We start from the raw sequence: 21,107 nt of genomic DNA on the forward strand, positions 1-21,107 counted from the left end.
GAAGGCTTTAAACCCGGTCTTTTTCGAGGTCATGTCGAAAGAGAGAAGACAAAGAGACTAGAAAAATAGCAAGTAACAAAGTTACAGCAAAGGCTACAGACGATCCCAGAAAACCGTTAGCGTCGACGTCGCGGAAAAAAGGGAACTGATGTCATCACACCGGCATGGATCTAATATAGGCGTCGGTGACGTCATCTGAGTCGCGAGCGATGCCGTGCCTCTATGACGATCGGGTCCAAGTCGGCGCGAAGCTACAAAAAGAATTTCCGAATGTTGCTGACGCAGGGGATATTCACAAGGTGAGGAATCCACACGGCAGATGTATCTATCAGAAATTTAAATAAAACGCATTGTTATTTACAATGCCAATAGCTGAAACTCTCGCAAGAGCAAGACCTATTGTATTGCAAATGCTTGTTTATAAATTGGTATAACGGTAGCAGTTGACCAGGAGTGCAGCATCCCTTTCTTTGCTGCAGAATTTAACAGAAGTGTCAAAACCGGGCCCCAAACTTCAATATTGTCCCAGAAAAAATCTGGGGGGATCCCATCAGAGCCTGGCACCTTGTTACGGGACAAAGACAATGCTCCTTTGGACTTCCTCCAACGAGAAAGTGACTGATGTGTCGGCCAGGCTGGGAGCAATTTCCATTTGAGACCCTTCAAGAAAGCCCAAATTACATGCACTATCAAAATGGGTGACCCACTGTTACCGGTGATGTGGTGACATAAGACAGGTCTTGATGATTCTGATAAACATGGACTATTAATAATCTGCCAGAAATGGGTAGTGTCCCTCATTTTGCCAGCTTTGGTTAGATCAGCCCATGCCTGTTTCTGTAATTGGTGACTCTGTTTATTCAGGGCCCCTTTATAGTTTCAACGGCCATTTGCTACCCATTCCCTGTCGCGAGGCAACTGCTTCAGATGCCTAAAGGCCCAGGAGCAATTGGAATCAAACCTTGAGCGGTGATCTGGGTGATGCCTAATCGCAGGGATCGATAACAGAACAGAAACTGACTGAGCGATGAAGGCAAAAGAACTTAAAACTTCCTCGCCAGGCTAAATAGGGTCCAAGCAGGTAAGTATCTCCTGCTGGGAGTCTGCGAAAAGACTATGATTAAAAGCCTTATCATTATTTGCAACCAGAGTAAATGCCTACCCCGGGGCATTTGAGGGCCCTCTGAGTGGTTCCCTACCCCCTCCATAGGTAGGGTCAGAGGGTTACGGGCACTGTAGGGACTATGTAAGATATTGAAGGAGACAGGAGGCCAACCCATAAAAGCAGAAACAATGATGAAATCAATGATTGTGGCAGAAATCCTTCCTTTCTATGTCAGGGGAATTTGTGGATATGACCGGTTTGTCAGCTTGTTTAAAGTAAAACCCAAATTGTGCGTATGCCGGAAGCTATTTATCTCCTCCCCTTCTATGGTATGCTCCAAGTGCAAATCCTCCAAAATCGGGCAAGGATGTCTGTTAGGTGATGGGTGTAAAAGATTTGGGCACGTGTGACAATTAAAATCCCCTGCCACGATAAAATTCTCATGCTAGAAACCCTCCCCTTTTAATGAGTTTAAGGCGCCACTTACAATGAACTAATAGGTCAGGTCCTGTACCAACAGAGACCCAAGCAGGTAACGCAGGTTATCAATTTCACATGAGAAAGAAACCATAGATCCAAATCTCTTGATGGGTAGGAAAAAAAACATGTACAGCCTCAAAGAAAAAAACAACCTGTCATCGCCGGCAAAAAATACCATGAGAAATAAGGTCTGCAAAGGCAGAAACACCACATCTGGTGACGTTCCAACGCAAAAAGCATACCATAGTGCAGTGGAGGAGGAGTCTTCTGCACAGGAATATCTCCCCTAAAATACAGCAAAAGTTGAAAAAAGGGAACCAGGCTAAGGGTCTAGGCCACCCTGACTGTCCCTAAACCTACTCAAAGCGGCATCTGTTTGGGCACCAAATAACTGCACACCATCAAATGGCAGGTCAATCAAAGCTGACTGGACTGCCTCTGCAACTCTCGTAGAACAAAGCTAAGCTCACAAGCTTAACACCACTGAAGACACCATGGCTCAACCAATCGAATCAGTGGTATCCATTCCACACCCAATGAATAACCTAGCCGCCTTTTGCCCATCCGAAATCAACGGACTTAGTTTGTTCCTAATAGCCTATAACAATGGCAATAACTGCTGCAGTGAATCCCATAAATAATGAAAAAAAGTCCAAGGACGTAAGTTGTTTTAATAGAATGTAACACTGCACTGGTGGAAGAGAACATTCGTTTTCCACAAGAGTCTTGCTTTTGGGAATCTTTGGCAATCGGGGGAGGAGGAAGATTATCCGCATTGTGGGAAGCTGTTGTGACCTGAACCACAAAACTGTTGTGTGTCGGTTGATGAAGAAGATAAGCAGAATTATCTGGGGCAGGGCGGTGCTTGTGGGCAATAGTACAGTCCACAGGCGCACCAGTATAATGTCTAGCCCATGTCCCCAGAAAAATATCATATAATGCCTTACAAAAGGTAGCACTGGCTCAATCCAGGACTGTCCCAGATTAAGAACTGTAATGAGGGGGGTCTGTAAATTTCTCCACGGAAGGCAGAGACCAATGTAATACATCAGCCACCCTTTTTAACATGTCCGCCAAGTAAGAACTGGCGTCCGAGGCAAGGCCAGAAGCCAGGGATGATTTTAACGCACTTGCTTTGCCTAACTTAGAAATCCAGCTATCCATCATAGGAGGATCTGTAGTCACTTGATGCACAAAAAGAACATGTCTTCATTTCCTTCCACAAACTGTTTGTGTGTAGCCCCCACAGAACCATGAATCATCGGCTCCGTAAATGACGTCGATAAGGTGCAGTGTCAGTGTCGATCAACTTCGGGATAAGAACGTGGAAGGGCATCGATGGCGGCAATGACAAAATGAGTCGAGGGGATGTCTATGCATCAAGACTCTTTGCTGGGTTGTGCATTGACTCTGGTTCGGAGGAACAACTGACATCGCTTCGGAGTCAGTTGGTGCCACATGTGTGAGCCCTGAAGGGTTGTGAAAATGCGTCACTGTGTCCAAGGGCCTAACTGCAACCAAGGAGGAACCCATCGGGCAGGACGTAATCATTGCACCCATCAGCTCCTTGGGTCCCGGAGGTGGTCCAGGGGAAGGAGAAGATCCAACTATGATATGAAGAGCATCACAATACTCTTTCGTCTTGGCCCAAGTCACTCCAGGAAAGGCGGGGAAGCACAGGAGCAACTCTTGCATGGAGTCCTCAGCACAAGGTTGTGAGGAGTTGCTTGCAACCATGTCATGAGTCGAAGAAGCTGCAGAAGGCAGCAACTTCAATCGCTTACGATGACGCTAAACATGGGATGAGAACAGGGACCTGGACCGCTTCTGCCGTTTACTGGAAGGAGAGCAACGCCCAAGACGGCCTCTGGAGCGTCTACGTTGTCGAACCGCAGTCGACCGATGTACAGGAGAACTCAAAGTCCTCTGCAACCGAGCCATCAGGAGCTTCATTCGGCACTCCCGCTAAGATTTTGGTTTCAACAATTAACAGGTGTCAAACTCTTCGTCGTGGTGGTGCTCGCCCAAGCACCACATGTATATGAAATGAGGATCCGTACCCGATATCTGTCGAGCACAAGATCCAAAGGATTTAAACCCAGAAGGCATAGAGAGCTGGCACACTGTTTCAGACAAAAAATCGTCATAGTAGGCCAAAAAAAACTTCCAGAGATACACTTCTCCAGATCCGTGTTACAGCATGGAAAAGAAAAAACTGACATCCGCCCCCCAGAGGGGACTTATACAGCTCAGAGGCCTTGATCTAGTCTGACGTCTGGGGAGAAGGAAAAAGTTAGGGAATCTGCTCCTGGATGTCTCTATCAGATCACACCATGTCCATAAGAAGCCCTTTCCTAAATGCGGCATCAAACACAAAAAGGCTGAAAATCCAGGTGTGCAGGAGGTGGGGTCTTGCGTTGGAAGTGAAAACCTATATTGTGACCAAACTGGTGCAATTGCCTCGTAGTAGTAGAAAGGCCCAGGTAATGTGATGTGGCTCTGCTCTCCATAGAAAGTTCCATGCTGAGTCTGCTTTATCCCAAAAAAAGTGAGATTCTTCAAATGGCATATCCATTAAAAATGCCTGACCATTTCCCGAGCAGCCTGTGGACCTCATGATGACTGACAGCCACACTGGTGCCCACGGCAAATTCTAGGTAATCACTGGTGTCCAGTTCAGAGCGTATTACAAATTTTGTGGCATCGAGGCCAACCTGAAAAGCCTGCGTGAGATACGGCCGAAGTCTCTGTGTAACAGCTGATAAAATTTGACCCACCGTATTCCAGAGGGCATGGGAATAATGGGCAAGGAGACAGCTGGCATTGACAAATTCCATAGCAATGCTTGTCGAGGAGAAAACTATTCTGCCAAAAATCTATGGTTTGGACTCATGGCTGGGAGGAGTGGTAGGAAAAATATTTAGGTTGACTTCTGCCCCACCAGACTCTATAGGGTACAGTGTTGTGTCAGGAAGGGTCTTGAGGCACAAGTCAATGGTGAGGCTGAGGTGCATAGAACGGTGTTGATATGTCCCTGAATGGTAACAGAAGTCAAATTGGAGATTGTCCTGGCTGTAGAACTTCTGTTAGCATTTTATTTTTGACGTGCTTGGCCAGTAATTGCAAATCTAGCACCTCAGTCATTCTTTGCATCTGTAACACCTTGGGTTCGCCCCTACTCGCTGGGGTCGGTGTAGGCGCTACCATGTTCCCTTCAAACAGACTGACTGCCACCGGGGATATGGGTAACGCAGGCTTTATTGATTTAAAGGTCCTTTTCCTGTGTATCGTTTTTCGGTAGTAGGGCAGGGGGCCTTCTGAGTCTGCCGTGTGTCTCAGCTGTCTCTTCTCCACAGCTGTCCGGCGGTCGTCCCGGTGTCTTCTGGGACTTGTAGTCGTGACCTTTTCCTCCACGATGTCGAGCCTTTGTGTCCCTCCGAAATAAAGAAAGAATAGCACCGTTTTAGTTTCTTGTGCTACCAATAAGGCACAGGGAAGGGAGTGAGGGATCACACGTGCACGAATACTCTAATAGGGTCCGTTGTGTTTAGGAGGTGAAGGGATGGTAGTGCACGGGAGGTGTGAGGAGCTTTTACGGTGGTTTGACCCACTTAAATCCCGCCCACCTTGGAAATCTCGATCGTACCTCTGATAGCCACACTTCCCTCGAAGTGTGGCTGGGCGATGCGCCTTCCGGTTGGCCTCCTGGCTTGTTGGGTTCTTCTCCTCGAGATCCTCCGATTCCGCCTTTCCGCTCTCCGTCCTCTTCTCCGGCCGGCACCTCCTCCCTCCGCTGGTCTCTCTCCCGCTCCGGTCTCCTCTCCGCCTCCTTCCTCCGATGGTCACTCTCTTGCTCCGGTCTTCTCTCCGCCTCCCTCCTCTGTTCTGCTCCGCTTTCGTCTCCTCTGCTCTGCTCCCGCCTCTCCTCGTCCTTCCTCGCCGATCTCCGCTCTCTTCCGCACTCGTCCTCTTCTCCTTCGCTCTCACCTCCGTCGCCTCCGGGTGTAACACACACCTGTGTGTTTTCTGGGACTGCCTTTACCTGGGATACGGGGGCGTACCCTGTGACGTCGTCATCATCCAACTCCGCCCAGTTAAAGAAACAGGGCTCTCCACTCTCTGCTGGCTCCTTGTCTCCGAGGATGTCCGTGTTTCTCCAGGCCCTGTGTGCTGTTTGGAAAGAGGCGAAACCGGTAAGCCAGGCGGGTCCGGGTCTTCCCCGTTACACCCCTCCCCCCTTAGATTCTCCCGATCGGGGAGAGGAAAACGGGAGAGATAGTCCGCACTAGCGTTGTCTTTCCCTTTTCTGTGCAGCACTTGGAAAGCAAACGGTTGTAGAGAAAGGAACCACCGCATAACCCTGGGGTTGTTAGAGGCGTTACGGCTCATCCATTGTAATGGGGCATGGTCGGTATACAGCTTAAAAGGGTGTCCCTCCAGGTAATAGCGCAGTTTGTCTATTGCCCACTTGATGGCTAGGCACTCCTTTTCAATCGTGGGGTACCTCACCTCTCTGGGGAACAATTTGCGGCAGATAAAGAGAATAGGGTGTTCAATCCCTTCGTCCGATACTTGGGACAAGACGGCTCCTATCCCAAAATCCGATGCATCAGTATGCAGGACGAAGGGCTTGGAAAAATCGGGAGAGGAGAGGACCGGGCTAGTGGTGATTACTTCTTTAAGGGTTTTGAAGGCCCTCCACATAGCAGGGGAGGGTTTCTGGAAATCGGGTTTTGTTGTCAGTTTCTTAAGGGTGTCCGTGAGCGGGGCTGCTATGTCCGAGAAGGAGGGTATGAATCGGCGATAATAACCCACCAACCCTAAAAAGGCCCGCATCTCCCTAACGCTAGTGGGAAACGGGGTGTCTGCAATGGCTCGGACCTTCTCTGTTTGTGGTTCGATGACCCCATGGCCCAGGACGTACCGCAGGTACTTCACTTTCTGGAAACCGATTCGGGATTTCTTCGAGTTGATGTGTAATCCCGCTTTGGTCAACTGTAGGAGAACGGTTTCTAGATGTTCGAGATGTGTCTCCCAGTCGGGGCTGAAGATGATAATATCGTCCAGGTATGCTGAACTATATTTCTGGTGTTCCCGTAGCACTTCATTCATCAGTCTTTGGAATGTCGCGGGGGCTCAGTGTAGGCCGAAAGGTAGTACCGTGAATTCGTAGAGTCCGTCAGGGGTGGAAAACGTGGTTTTCTTGCGGTCTTCGCCTCGCAGGGGCACCTGCCAGTACCCCTTCGTGAGGTCCAGGGTGCTGATGTACTGGGCTTCGCCTAGTTTCTCGATCAATTCGTCGATTCTGGGGATGGGGTACGCATCGAAGGAGGAGACAGCGTTCAGGGCCCTGAAGTCTATACAGAACCTACTGCTCCCATCCGGTTTAGGCACCATTACGATGGGAGAGGACCATTCGCTTCTGGATGGACGTATTACTCCCAGTTTGAGCATTTCTCTCACCTCTCGGCTTATGACTTCCCTTTTTGCGGCAGGTATTCGGTAAGGTCGTTGTTTCACGATGGTGTCATTTGGTGTCTCGATTCGATGTTCCGCCAATATCGTTGATCCAGGGGTGTCAGAAAAGACGGAGGAGTGGCGCTTGAGGACTCTATGCAGTCCTTCCTGTTGTCCTTGGTATAGGTCTTCGTTTATGACTAGATGGTCTACCGTGGTCTCTGTTTGTTTTTCTTTGGGGGCGACTGAATAAGCCGACAGTGGAGGGGTTCCTAGCCATTTTTTTAGAAGATTAATGTGAAAGATTTGGGTTTTCCTTCCTGTCAAGCGTAGCCGGTAGGTGGTTCTGCCGATAGTTTCGATGACCTGGTAGGGACCTTGCCACTCGGTCTGAAACCGCTTGGTGGTAGACGGTAATAACACTAAGGCCCAATCGTTCACGTCCAGTCTTCTCCACTTCTTCCCTTTGTCGTAATGAGTTCTTTGTTTTGTTTGGCTCCTCTCCAAATGGGAGTAAGCCAATTACCGTATTTTTCCCAACTGGTTCTTGAGGTTCTGGCTGTATTCCAACAACGTTTTCGTGTCACGGGAGGGTTCCGCCTCCCAGTAATCTTTCGTCATCTCCAGGAGGCTCCGTGGCTGTCTCCCATACAACATTTCGAAAGAAGAACAGCCAAGACTGCTCTGGGTTTGGCCTCTAATTACGTACAGGGCCAGTGGTAACAACATGTCCCAGTCTGTTCTGTTGGCTGTGAGCATTTTCTTTAAAATGCTCTTTAGCGTCCCGTTATATCGTTCCACGAGACCGTCGGTCTGTGGGTGATAGACCGACGTCCGGATTTGATGGAGGTCTAAGAGGAGGCACACTTCCCTCATCACTCGGGACATAAAGGGAGTCCCTTGATCGGTAAGGACTTCCTTGGGGAATCCAACTCGGGAGAAGAGTTCCATAAACTTTTCAGCAATGTTCTTGGATGTGGGGGATTTTAAGGGAAAGGCTTTGGGGAATCTAGTGGCGTAGTCCACGATAACAAGGGCATAATGGTTTCCCTTTCGCGTCTTCGGGAGGGGTCCAATGAGGTCCATTGCCACCCTCTCAAAGGGAGTCCCAATAATCGGCAGGGGTTGTAATGGTATAGCCGGAGGTCTGTGCAGATTCTTTCGTTGACATACGTCACACGTCTGGCAGTGTTGTTTGATGTCCTGATACACTCCCGGCCAATAGAAGTTCCGTAGGATGTTCTGAGCGGTCTTTTCGCTGCCCGTGTGGCCTGCGAGGAGGTGGGTGTGGGCGTAGAACATTACCTGTTCCCGGAAGCATACTGGAACAAGGAGTTGTTTAGGTTCGTCTTGTTTCCCTTGTCTGTAAAGGAGTTCGTCTTGTATCACGAAACGCGGGTACCTGGGGCTGGGGTTGTCCTGGTCGGCATGGGCTTGTTCCCATGCGTTGAGCAATGTGGAGTCGTTGGCTTGGGCAAACTTGAAGCTACGGTCCCCTTCCCAGGGATTCGGGGCTGTGAGAACCATGGTGGGGCCTGGGTTCCTACTGTTAAGGGTTTCGGAGAAGAGGTCTAGGAAGTGGGGATTGTCAGTCCCTATTATCAGCTCTTCGGGGAGGGTGTTCAGAATCTCCACCTTAACCACTATGGTCCGCCCCCCTTCCATCTCTAAAGGGATATACGCTATCGGATAACTCTTGATATCGCCATGGACACACTTGATATGCACTAGGGCGTCTGGCATTACCTGGGGGGTACACACAAAGCGTCCCTGTATCACCGACTGTTTGCACCCTGAGTCCAACAGAGCCTTGACCTTCCCCCCGTTCACCTGTACACTCACGTGGTATGCCCCTTCAAGTTCTGCTGAGTACATAACCGGACGGGGTAGATACCCGACCTCCATCGGCTCCTCCTGGGTCCTCTTCTGTGGACAAAACCGGGCAATGTGTCCCCAGGCACCACAGTCGAAGCATTGTGGGCCTCTGAACGTGGGTACTTTGGGGTTTGGGAGTCTAGGCCCCGGAAGACCGGGGGGGGGGTCGTGGTTTGCGTTCGACCCGTATCGGGGCTTTGCAGCTTTTCTCAGGTTCTGCAGGGTGCAGGCGTGGCTGAGCCCGCGCAAACGTAGAGGCCATGTCCATGGCTTGAGCGGTGGTCAAGTTAGAGTGTTGCTGTAACCAACGCTGGGTATTGAAGGGCAGAGCCTCAAGGTACTGCTCCAGGTAGATTTTGTCCATTATAGCCTCTTTGGTGCTCTGTATGGGCGTTAGCCATTTGTCTGCTGCTGATTTCAACCGGAAGAACAACGTCTTCGGGTTCTCTCCGGGGGTTCCTCTCTCCTTACGGAATCGGACGCGGTAGGCCTCTGCGTCCATTCCTAAGTGATCCAGGATAATGATCTTGATCTGAGCATACGGGGTCTGTCCATTTCCGTTTGCCACCTGGTAGGCAGCCTGTGCTTCCCCGGTTAACAGTGGGGCGAGAAAGAAGGGCCATTTCTCTAATGGCCACCCACAGGCCAGAGCAACACTCTCGAAATTGACGAGAAAGGCGTCTGGATCTTCTCCCGCTGTGTATTTTTGTAGGGATATACCGGAAGGGGTGGGCGTCTGTTGCCTTACTTCATGTACTGGGTGTCCTGCCGGATCGAGGGTTCTCGGTTGTAGTCCCTCTAACTGGTTCACCACAGTGTCTCTGAAGATATCACGGTCAGCTTGAGCGGTGGCTATCTGTTGTTCCACTGCCCAGCCCAGCTGCTCTTGCCCTTTTTACCAGTCTTTGTAGAAGTTCTTCCATCTTCGTGTCCCAGATGGCTATCGTGCCCGCATTCTCCACCACTTGTAACACCTCGGGCTCGCCCCTACTCGCTGGGGTCGGTGTAGGCGCTACCACGTTCCCTTCAAACAGACTGACTGACACCGGGGATATGGGTAACGCAGGCTTTATTGATTTAAAGGTCCTTTTCGTGTGTATCGTTTTTCGGTAGTAGGGCAGGGGGCCTTCTGAGTCTGCCGTGTGTCTCAGCTGTCTCTTCTCCACAGCTGTCCGGCGGTTGTCCCGGTGTCTTCTGGGACTTGTAGTCGTGACCTTTTCCTCCACGATGTCGAGCCTTTGTGTCCCTCCGAAATAAAGAAAGAATAGCACCGTTTTAGTTTCTTGTGCTACCAATAAGGCACAGGGAAGGGAGTGAGGGATCACACGTGCACGAATACTCTAATAGGGTCCGTTGTGTTTAGGAGGTGAAGGGATGGTAGTGCACGGGAGGTGTGAGGAGCTTTTACGGTGGTTTGACCCACTTAAATCCTGCCCACCTTGAAAACCTCGATCGTACCTCTGGTAGCCACACTTCCCTCGAAGTGTGGCTGGGCGATGCGCCTTCCGGTTGGCCTCCTGGCTTGTTGGGTTCTTCTCCTCGAGATCCTCCGATTCCGCCTTTCCGCTCTCCGTCCTCTTCTCCGGCCGGCACCTCCTCCCTCCGCTGGTCTCTCTCCCGCTCCGGTCTCCTCTCCGCCTCCTTCCTCCGATGGTCACTCTCTTGCTCCGGTCTTCTCTCCGCCTCCCTCCTCTGTTCTGCTCCGCTTTCGTCTCCTCTGCTCTGCTCCCGCCTCTCCTCGTCCTTCCTCGCCGATCTCCGCTCTCTTCCGCACTCGTCCTCTTCTCCTTCGCTCTCACCTCCGTCGCCTCCGGGTGTAACACACACCTGTGTGTTTTCTGGGACTGCCTTTACCTGGGATACGGGGGCGTACCCTGTGACGTCGTCATCATCCAACTCCGCCCAGTTAAAGAAACAGGGCTCTCCACTCTCTGCTGGCTCCTTGTCTCCGAGGATGTCCGTGTTTCTCCAGGCCCCTGTGTGCTGTTTGGAAAGAGGCGAAACCGGTAAGCCAGGCGGGTCCGGGTCTTCCCCGTTACAGCATCATTATATTGAAATAGGTGCTTTGCTTAGTGGCAGTACCCAGGGGAGACATCAGGCCAATATTGAGGAAAGTGTCAAGCCCACTGTCATCCTGAAGCTCATACCAATAGTCTTCTTCGTACTGGGGAACATAATCATCCCCCTCATCATATGCATTATTCTTGGATCTGTACCCTACCATGTAGTAAGGGCAAGGTAACAGTCCGATAGTTGCTAAGCATTTGCATGCAGGTCGGCGCCAGATGCGGCCTCGGTAGCGGTCATGGTGAATTCAATTTGGGGTTTGATAGCACTATATGATGCATATCCTCACATGGCATTGATGCATGAGGGACAAGCGCAGTGGACAGTGCAGGAGTCTAAGCGGGCACTGGAGTCGGTGCTAAATTTGAAGTGGGTCTTAGGGGCACAAACGCCGCTGAGGGCAAACTCGCTCAACTTGAGGCCCCTGTGGTTCCTTGGGGCCCAAAGGTGCGCCAGAAGGAGCCAGAAACATACCAAAAATCTGCTGTGTAACCTCTCCGAAGACTTCTACTTGTTCCAATGTTGCAGACGGACCTGGGAGCTCAGGATGCATTGCTATCAGACTCCTAATCAGAGACAGAAAGTGAGACTGGAAGGCATGTTGAGGCCATTGCACCCTCACTGGAGTCCAAGAGTGGTGGGAGGGGTTGTTTCCTTCTTGAATTTCTTATGTTTCTTCTTCGACTTACCCAAAGTCTTTGACCATGACGACGACCTACCACAGTAAGGGCTGTGGGAACAGGGTCTTCCTTTTGACTTTGACTGGTCACAGCACTGAGTCTTCTTGAGCGATGTTGAATTTGGCTTCATGCTCCCATATGGCTTTCAGGTTAATCTGGACCTAGTAGGTACAGGCCTTGCAGATGTTGTCCAACCCCAGGCACCACAAATAGACTTTGTATGGGTCTGCCACAGACATTTTTGCAACAGTCTCTGCACGGATTGAATCCTGTGGTTTCAGGAAGTGACATTTCCTTTGCATACTGGATACATTTTGATGGAAAGCCTGGTTAAAGACAAGGGAGAAGCTCTGGATCCATGTCTGAGGGAGTGGAAAGAAAGGAACTGATTTCAGTGTGCCATGGTGGCACTTATATGTGGCCCTGCTTGTCACTCTCTGAAAGGGATTAGGTCAGCGCAGAGCCACATGATGTCACATAGTAGCACACAGAACTACTCAGAAAATTACTAGATCCAGTCTGATGCTTGGGGATTATTCACATGGCGAGGGACCTGTGATTAGAAGTATCCATCAAAAGTAATGTTCAGTAAACCTATTGGGATGCGTGAGATGTCAGCCACTGACCTTGCTACAAAAGTGCCTAATAACCTGAGAAAGCATCCAAGGTTATTTGTGAGACAGGTAATGACTATGCTCTTTCTTAATGTGAATATGAATATAAACATCCTGAAGACACTATGAGCTCATCGACCCTACCAAGTGCCAAGCCTCCAGAATCAACACCAGAGTCAACATATGAAAGGATTACAATTACAGACATTAGTCTGGTCACAAGGATTCAGAAATGATCTAATGTCAGTTCTCTTCTTGGGTACCATCCACGAAATACCCAGAGTAAAATTATTCAGGCAAGTTGGAGGTAATAAGGTAGTTAATGATGGAAGGTTCAGACCACATACTTCCTTTCTTGATCTTTAACATTGATTGGCCTTGCGTGATGAGGGACCACTGATGGAAAAAAAGAAGACCCTCCTAGCCTGAAAATTCAGACATAAGCCAGCTATATAAGTTACATTTAGACAAAGGAAGACCTTGCCTGTGGATCTGGGCTACTTCACGCTTGTTCTGTCTATTGTGTAAGGGTGTTTAAATCAACTACACCTTGGTCTCAGACCTTTCAAACCACACTCCAGATATCAGTCAAGGATCATGCAGATATTTCTATGGGAAACTGGAAAAATCTTTCCCAAAAGCTTTGCTTACCGTGGGGAAGGTCATGTTGATGAGGTTGAAACTGCTCTGAAGGCGTCCAGAGATGGTGGTTCTGCCTCCTCCGGGTGGGCCCATAGCTGCCATCAGAAACATGTCCTATTAACAAGGAAAGGAATTAAAGACAGATGAAATCTTTAGACAGAACTGAGAGCGATAAGAGACAAGCAGGCAGAGAGGTACTTCCCAAGGAGATTTAAAAAGGTAGTCATGAAGAGTGAGAGGCACGGAGGAAGAGACACTCTGGCCAAAACACTAAAGCTGAAGACAAAGCAATAGCTCTGTATCAAGAGTTGGTAGGAAAGAGACTACCTAAAAAGGTATCACAAGCCAGCTCTTTTGCTCTGTGCAAAAAGAAATAAGAGACAGCAAGATGCAGTTAGAGAGAAATGAGTGTCTGATGCTGCATATTGGCTAAACATATTTATCTCTTGTCACTGAAGAACATGTTACATACCTTCGGTAACGCTTTTTCTGGTAGATACAATATCTGCCTGTGGATTCCTCACCTTGTGAATATCCCCCTTGCGTCAGCAACATTCAGAAATTCTTTTGTAGCTTCCCGCCGATGTGGACGACGTCATAGAGGCACGGCATCGCACGCGACTCCGCTGACGTCACCGACACTACAATAGGCCCACGCCGGTGTGATGACGTCAGTTCTGCCCTTTTTTCCGTGCCTTCGAGGCACACGGACGGACCAACGACAGTAGAAATATACATAGTATACACAGTACACAAATGTCAAGATAACACACATAGGCCTAGATGTAGGTAATTTCATTTTACCACTTCTTAAATACCGAATTTTACCGATTCGGTATTTAAGAAGTGGTAAAATAGAGGGGGGGATGTAGGTATTACAGAATCGCTAAATACCGAATCGTTAAGATTCGGTATTTACCGATTCTGTAAATTCCGATTCGGTAATGCCCATTGAATCCTATGGGCATTGAAGCCCATAGGAATCAATGGGCATTACCGAATCGGTATTTACCGATTCTGTAAATACCGATTCTAGCAAGGGTGCAGGGGGTGTCACTTTGACACCCTCTAGCACCCCAAATACAGGCATGTGTGCCATGTGGCAGACAGACATGCCCTAAGGGCATGTCTGTCCGTCACATGGCATAGGTGTGCATGCACACATGTGCATGCACACCTGGATTCGGTATTTTACCACCCAATTGGATTGGGTGGTAAAATACCGACTCTGAAAGGCCTTTGGGACTCAGAAGAGTCCCACCTACATCTAGAAGTTACCGAATCGGTAAAAATACCGATTCGGTATTTTACCGAATCGGTAAATTTACCGATTCGGTAAAATTGGCCCCCTACATCCCAATAACCCATTTACCGGTCGGTAACGGCCGAAATCGGCCGTTACCGGCCGGTAAATGGCCACCTACATCTGGCCCATAGTGTGAAGCAAATGCAATAAAACATTTGAAATAAACAACTCTTTGACAATAAAGTAAATGAATTACAACAACTTCGGTATAGACGAGTGGACAACGGGGAGGCGGGTGGGTCAGTGAGGAATCCACAGGCAGATACTGTATCTACCAGAAAAAGCGTTACCGAAGGTAAGTAACTTGTTCTTCTGATAGATACATCTGCCAGTGGATTCCTCACCTTGTGAATAGAGTCCCACAGCAGTCCCCACTCCCGGAGGAGGGTGTCCACTCACCTATACCAAAAAATCCTGAAGGACAGAGCGCGAAGTGACCTTCCCCCCTGACCTCGGCATCCAAGCAGTAATGCTTTGCGAAAGTGTGGAGGGAGGTCCAAGTCGCGGCCCTACAAATATCCTCTACAGGTACACGCCTAGACAGAGCAGTAGTTGACGACCTAGCTCTAGTAGAGTGGGCTCTTATACCCTCTGAAGGTTCCTTACCGGCCAAAGAGTAGCAGATCTTTATACAGAGGATGATCCATCTTGAATGAGTGCGCTTGTGCACCGCTCTTCCTTTCTTGCAGCCAGCAAAACCAATGAAGAGTTGGTCATCCATTCGATAGTCTCTAGTCCTATCAAGGTAAAAGCTCACCGCCCTCTTAGGATCCAGACGGTGCAGTCTCTCCTCCTCCTTGGAAGGGTGTGGGGGGAGGATAAAAGGTAGGAAGGGTAATAGATTGTCCTAGATGGAAAGGAGTTACCACCTTAGGGAGAAAAGCAGCCCTGGTCCTAAGAACCATTCGATCAGCATGAATGGTCAAGAATGGAGGCTTGGAACTAAGAGCTTGAAGCTCACTTACCCTCCTTGCCGAGGTGATCGCAACGAGGAAGACCGTCTTAAAAGACAAAAGCCTCATGGGACACTTGTGTAAGGGTTCGAAGGGAGAACCGATCAAGAAGGTTAAAACAAGATTTAAATCCCATTGAGGCACAATAAAAGGAGTAGGAGGGAACCTATTTGTGAGGCCCTTCAAAAACCTTAAAACCACAGGAGACTTGAAAAGAGACGGCTGATCCGGCAAACAGATAAATGCAGACAATGCCGAAAGATAGCCCTTGATTGTGGCAACAGCAAAACCCTGCTGTGCCAAAGAAAGAGCAAATTGTAAAATATCGGACAAATGAGCCCTCAATGGGTTAACAGATTTCTCTCTGCCCCAAGAGACAAATTTAGACCATCTGTATGAATAAATGGATTTAGTGGAGTCACGCCTAGCCAAAAGAATGACGTCCACCACATCGTGTGGGAGAGAAAAGGAGCTCAGGTTGCCCCGTTCAATCTCCAGGCATGAAGGTGTAAGGTCTGGAGGTGGGGTTGTAGAACTTGCCCCTCCATCTGGGAGAGGAGATCTGCCCTGAACGGGAGACGGAGCGGCGGGTGAGAGGAGAGGTGGAGAAGATCCGTGTACCACACCCTTCTTGGCCAATCCGGGGCGACCAGAATAACTTGGGCCCGGTCTTGGCGAATCTTCCTCAGAACCCGAGGAATCAAAGGTATGGGAGGAAACGTGTAAAGGAGATGACTTCCCCAACTCAACTGAAACGCGTCCCCCAAGGCTCCTTGCATCGGATACTGGAGACTGCAGAATGACGGGCAGTGAGCATTCTCGCGAGTAGCAAACAGGTCCACACGAGGAGTCCCCCACAGCTGAAAGACGTGCCGGACCACCTCCGGGTGAAGCCTCCACTCGTGGTCGGCCGAGAACTGCCGACTGAGACCGGTCTGCACGCACGTTCAGAACTCCGGCCAGATGATTTGCCAACAGACAAATCGGGTGGTCCTGAACCCAGGACCAGAGGCGCAGAGCCTCTCTGCAGAGACACTGCGACCCCACTCCTCCCTGCTTGTTGACATACCACATCGCGGTGGTGTTGTCCGTCAGGACCTGAACCGACCGACCGCGAAGGGAAGGGAGGAAGGCCTTGAGTGCAAAACGTATGGCCCGCAACTCTAAGAGGTTGATGTGAAGCAACCTCTCCTCTGGAGACCAAAGACCCTTGACCTCCAGATCCCCCAGATGAGCACCCCACCCTAGAGTGGATGCATCCGTTATCACTGTGGCAACTGATGGAGGTAGTTGAAAAGGCTTTCCTTGTGACAGATTGCCTTCCACGCCCCACCAAGACAGATCCGCAGCAGTTTCTCTCGAGATCCTCACCGACTCCCTGAGCTCTCCGCTGTGCTGATATCACTGCCTGCGGAGACACCGCTGGAGCGCCCTCATGTGCCAGCGTGCATGGTTGACCAACAGAATGCAAGAAGCCATCAGACCGAGCAGGCGAAGGACCTTTAGGACTGGAACGACCGCTCCATTGTAAAATAAAGGAATAATTTCCTGTATGTCGCGAATCCTTTGTGGAGGAGGGAATGCACGACATACAGTTGTGTCCAGTACAGCACCTATGAACAGGATGCGCTGGGAGGGCACCAGGTGAGACCTGGGTACATTTATTGAAAAACCCAACCGGAACAACAACCAAGTTGTCTCCTGCAGATGCTGGAGCACCTTCTCTGACGACTCTGCCTTGATCAGGCAGTCGTCCAAATAGGGGAATACTGGAACCCCCGATCTTCTGAGATGTGCTGCCACCACCGCCATCACCTTGGTGAAGACTCGAGGCGCGGTAGTAATTCCAAAAGGAAGGACCGCAAACTGATAATGTTGCGATCCCACCGTAAAACGGAGATACTTCCTGTGCGACTTCAGGATTGGGATGTGAAAATACGCATCCTGCAAGTCGAGCGACACCATCCAGTCTTCTTCCAGCAGCGCCTGAAGAACCTGCGCAAGGGTGAGCATCTTGAACTTCTCTTGTTTCAGATTAAGATTCAAGATCCTGAGATCCAGGATTGGACGAAGTTTGCCATCCTTCCTGGGAATCAGGAAATACCTGGAGTAGCATCCCTGACCCCTTTCCTGCTCTGGAACCACCTCTATCGCACCCTTTCTTAAAAGAGTCTGCACTTCCTCCTGCAGAAGTAAGAGGTGTTCCTCCGTGCAAAAACCTTGGCAAGGAGGGTAATTTGGAGGAAACTCCCGAAAGGGAAGAGCATACCCATTTTCTACGAGATTGAGAACCCAAAGATCTGATGTAACCGATTCCCAATCCCGTAGAAAGTGGGTAAGCCGACCCCCCACCGGACCCACATGATCCTGAATGGCGGATCTAGGGCTGCTTTTCTGTGGCTGGGGGGTTGGAGGTGGTGGAAGAGGAAGAGGCCTGACGTCCTCTAGGACGAGCTCTTTGTCTTCCGCTGTACGACTTGGACAAAGGATTCTGCTGCTGTTGCTGACCTTGCCGATAGGAGCGAAAGGAAGAGCGTCCGAATCCTCTGAACCTTCTGGTAGAAGAACCCCTGGTCTGAAGCCCTAAAGATTTGGCAATAGCCCTACTGTCCTTAAATCTTTCTAAGGCTGTGTCAGCTTTTTTACCAAAGAGCCCAGCACCATCAAATGGCAGATCTATCAAAGCGGCCTGAACATCTGCTGAAAAGTCTGAAGATTTCAGCAATGCTGACCTTCTTGAAGCAACCGCAGTACCCATGATGCGTGCCACCGAATCCGCAGTGTCCAGCCCACTCTGTATTACCTGACGAGCTGCTGACTGCGCATCCGTCAACACCGCTTCAAAATCCTTCCTGTTGTCAACAGGGATCTTAGGTGCCAGAAGGCGGAGTGAATCCATGAGAGCATGTACATATCTCCCCATAAGGCAAGTGGCATTAGTTGACTTTAATGCCATGCTCGCAGAAGAAAAGGTCTTTTTTGCAACTTGATCTTGTTTCTTAGCATCCTTATCCCCAGGCACTGAGGAAATGCACTCACAGTCTTTTTGGAACAAGCTGCCTGGATTACCAAGCTTTCAGGTAAAGGATGAGAAGTCAGAAAAGCAGGGTCTTCAGGAGCAACCCTGTACCTTCTTGCCACACTCTTGGAAACTGGAAAAAGCCTTTTTCCAAACTTCCATAATTGGCTCCGTTAAAGCTTCATTAAAGGGGAGCAACGGTTCCACCACAGAACTGGGTGAATGCAGAACCTCAGTCAGCAGATTGGACTTAAACTCTACTGTAGGAAGGGTCAAATTCAAAAGTTCCGCCGCCTTCCTCATGACCAAATGATAAGGCTGAACATCTTTCGATGGGGCATCAGATACGGAAGGTAACTCCCACTCGGGAGAAAACTCCAGGCCACTACCCTCCGCCAGACTATCAAAACAGTCATCCTCAAGCTCTCCTTCTTCCACTTCAGCTTGAGCTTCTGTATACCTTTGTTCTTCCATGAGGCGCTGAGCCTCCCTCCTGGACCTTTCCTTCACACGCCATGCCACCGGATCCATCAACGACTCTGACGGAGCCGGAACCGACGTCGGTATCGAATCCGATGGCATAGTGGCTTGGTCTCGAGGTCGAGTCGGAGCAGACGACGTCGGTATCGGCGTCATTGACCTCGGCGGAGCCGGGTATTGCCATGGTGGTGTCTGAGCCGGCATGAATGGCATAAATGGAGCCCGAGCATAGGAGAGCGGAACTCCTAAATTGAAGGCAAGTGGACCCATGGGACCCGAAGGCGCCCCAGAGGGGTACCAGGCCCTTGAAAACACACCATACATAGCGTTAAAAAACGCTGATGGGTCTTGGCCCGGGGCCGGAAAAGGTGGCTGAAGACCCTCAGGCTGGCCTTGAGGAGGTTCCGAATTCGGCTCTTCCACAGGCGCAGAATTCTCTCCTTCCGGAACTTCTTCCTCATCCTCACAGGCCGGGGACGGCGCCGGAGATTGAACCGGAGACGGAGCCGGGACCTGCAACTCCGAAGGCGAAGCCTCACCTTCCGGATCCAAGTCCTCCTCTGGTGGAACCACTTTCGGACGTACCTTCTTGGGTGACTTCGGCCTCGAGTCCGAATCCCTACCGGAGTGACGTCGGGACTCATGTCTTCTCTTCTTATGCTTCTTCCTCGACTTCGAAGCATGATCTGATGACGATCTCGAAGTCGACTCCGCTCGAGGCCTTGATCTCGACGCCGACCTCGACCTCGCCCTTCTCGAACGAGACTTCCAAGACCTTTTACCCTTGTCACCTCTCCGCTTAGTCACCAGAAGTTTGGTCTCTCCCCCAGAGCATTTGGGTTCATCTTCCGACATGATGAACATCCATCCACATCATGATCCGAGCTAAGACACCAGATGCAATCTTCGTGCGGGTCCGTGATGGACATCATTTTTCCACACTCTCTGCAAGGCTTAAAACAGGTCTTCTTTGAAGACATCGAGAAGGAAACAAAGAAACAGAAAAGTGAAGAAAATAGCAACAAAGTTACTAAGAGGCTACAGAGATTCCCTGAAACAGTTCGCGTCGATGACGCGGAAAAAAGGGAACTGACGTAATCACGCCGGCGTGGGCCTATTGTAGTGTCGGTGACGTCAGCGGAGTCGCGTGCGATGCCGTGCCTCTATGACGTCGTCCACGTCGGCGTGAAGTTACAAAAGAATTTCCGAATGTTGCTGACGCAAGGGGGATATTCACAAGGTGAGGAATCCACTGGCAGATGTATCTATCAGAAACAGAGACCAGCGAGGAAACAGTATTTTGAAACGAATACAGGTTGCTGCTTGATCAAACTGAGAGGTGGCTGTGTTATGAGAAAGTTACTTACCTGTAACTACTAATGTTTTTCAGCATTGGTATCTTTCATAGTTTCATATACTTACATTTTCCCCAGATATCAGGCCAGGACGCATGGTAGTCCATGTTAAAATAACCTTTATAGACTATAAGTATCCCATCCACCGCATTTTACGACCTGAAATCCACCCAATCAGGTAGAGGGGCCCAGGTGCCTACCCTCCACTGAGTCTCCAACTGTCAGATTTACATCTCTTGTATCAAAGATTTTGGTAGTTTCCTGAACAGGGAGGATGTAGACTGCACTTGAGTATGAAAGATAGCAATACTTAAGAATAGTAGTTACAGGTAAGCAACGTTTTCTTCCCACCACTGGATATATCATATATTCACATTCTTACCTTAAGGATGCCATAGGCGAAATGGAAAAGGTTGGGCAGCACTGTCTGTCCCACTTCTGTTTCAGCTGTTGACTGGACATCCAGACAGTAGTGCTTGATGATGGTGTGGGTTGAAGACCCCTGCCTCTTGTTTGCTTACAGAGAGGTCCCACAGAAGGGGGTTGGCTACAGCCCTTTTGAGCTTCTGTATGGGCATCCTGTAAGAAGACCCCTGTGTTTGGTGAAGGAAGGATGGGAGAGACCTCTCAAAAAGCCTGCAACCAACATAGTGGACTATGTACTTGGTCTCCGCTCCAGGATGGCTGAGTATATGGAGAAGGCATCTAAAAACCTGGAGGCCAGCCAAGAACTTCAAAAAGCTTGGCATGACCAAAAGGCTGTTCTGACTGTGTACCAGCCAGGACAGAAGGTGTGGGTGCTGGAGCCAGTGGCCCCAGCAGCTCTGAAAGACAAATGGTCTGGGCCCCACACCATCATTGAGCAAAAGGGAGAGGTTACCTACTTGGTGGACCTTGGAACTCCCAGGAGCCCTCTCAGAGTGCTCCATGTTAACAGGCTCAAGGCATATGTTGACAGGAAGGACATGAGCTTGCTCATGGCCACAGATGAGGGACAGGAGGAAGAGAGTGACCCTCTCCCAGACCTGCTCACTCAGAATCCTGATGATGGATCAGTTGATGGTGTTGTCTTTT

General features: G+C 49.8%; 1 protein-coding gene across 2 annotated transcripts in view; it reads right to left on the reverse strand.

Annotated features, from left to right (window-relative positions):
• DNAH2 (dynein axonemal heavy chain 2) overlaps positions 1 to 21,107 on the reverse strand; it is a 3,497,426-nt gene that overhangs the window by 1,325,817 nt on the left and 2,150,502 nt on the right. For both annotated transcript variants that reach the window (XM_078670326.1, XM_078670327.1), the window contains one exon: positions 12,930 to 13,034. In XM_078670326.1, the coding sequence (XP_078526452.1) occupies positions 12,930 to 13,034 (105 nt within the window). The remainder of the gene's footprint in view (positions 1 to 12,929; positions 13,035 to 21,107) is intronic.

The sequence above is a fragment of the Lissotriton helveticus genome, chromosome 12 (genome assembly GCF_964261635.1).
Source record: "Lissotriton helveticus chromosome 12, aLisHel1.1, whole genome shotgun sequence".
Classification (NCBI taxonomy): Eukaryota; Metazoa; Chordata; class Amphibia; order Caudata; family Salamandridae; genus Lissotriton; species Lissotriton helveticus.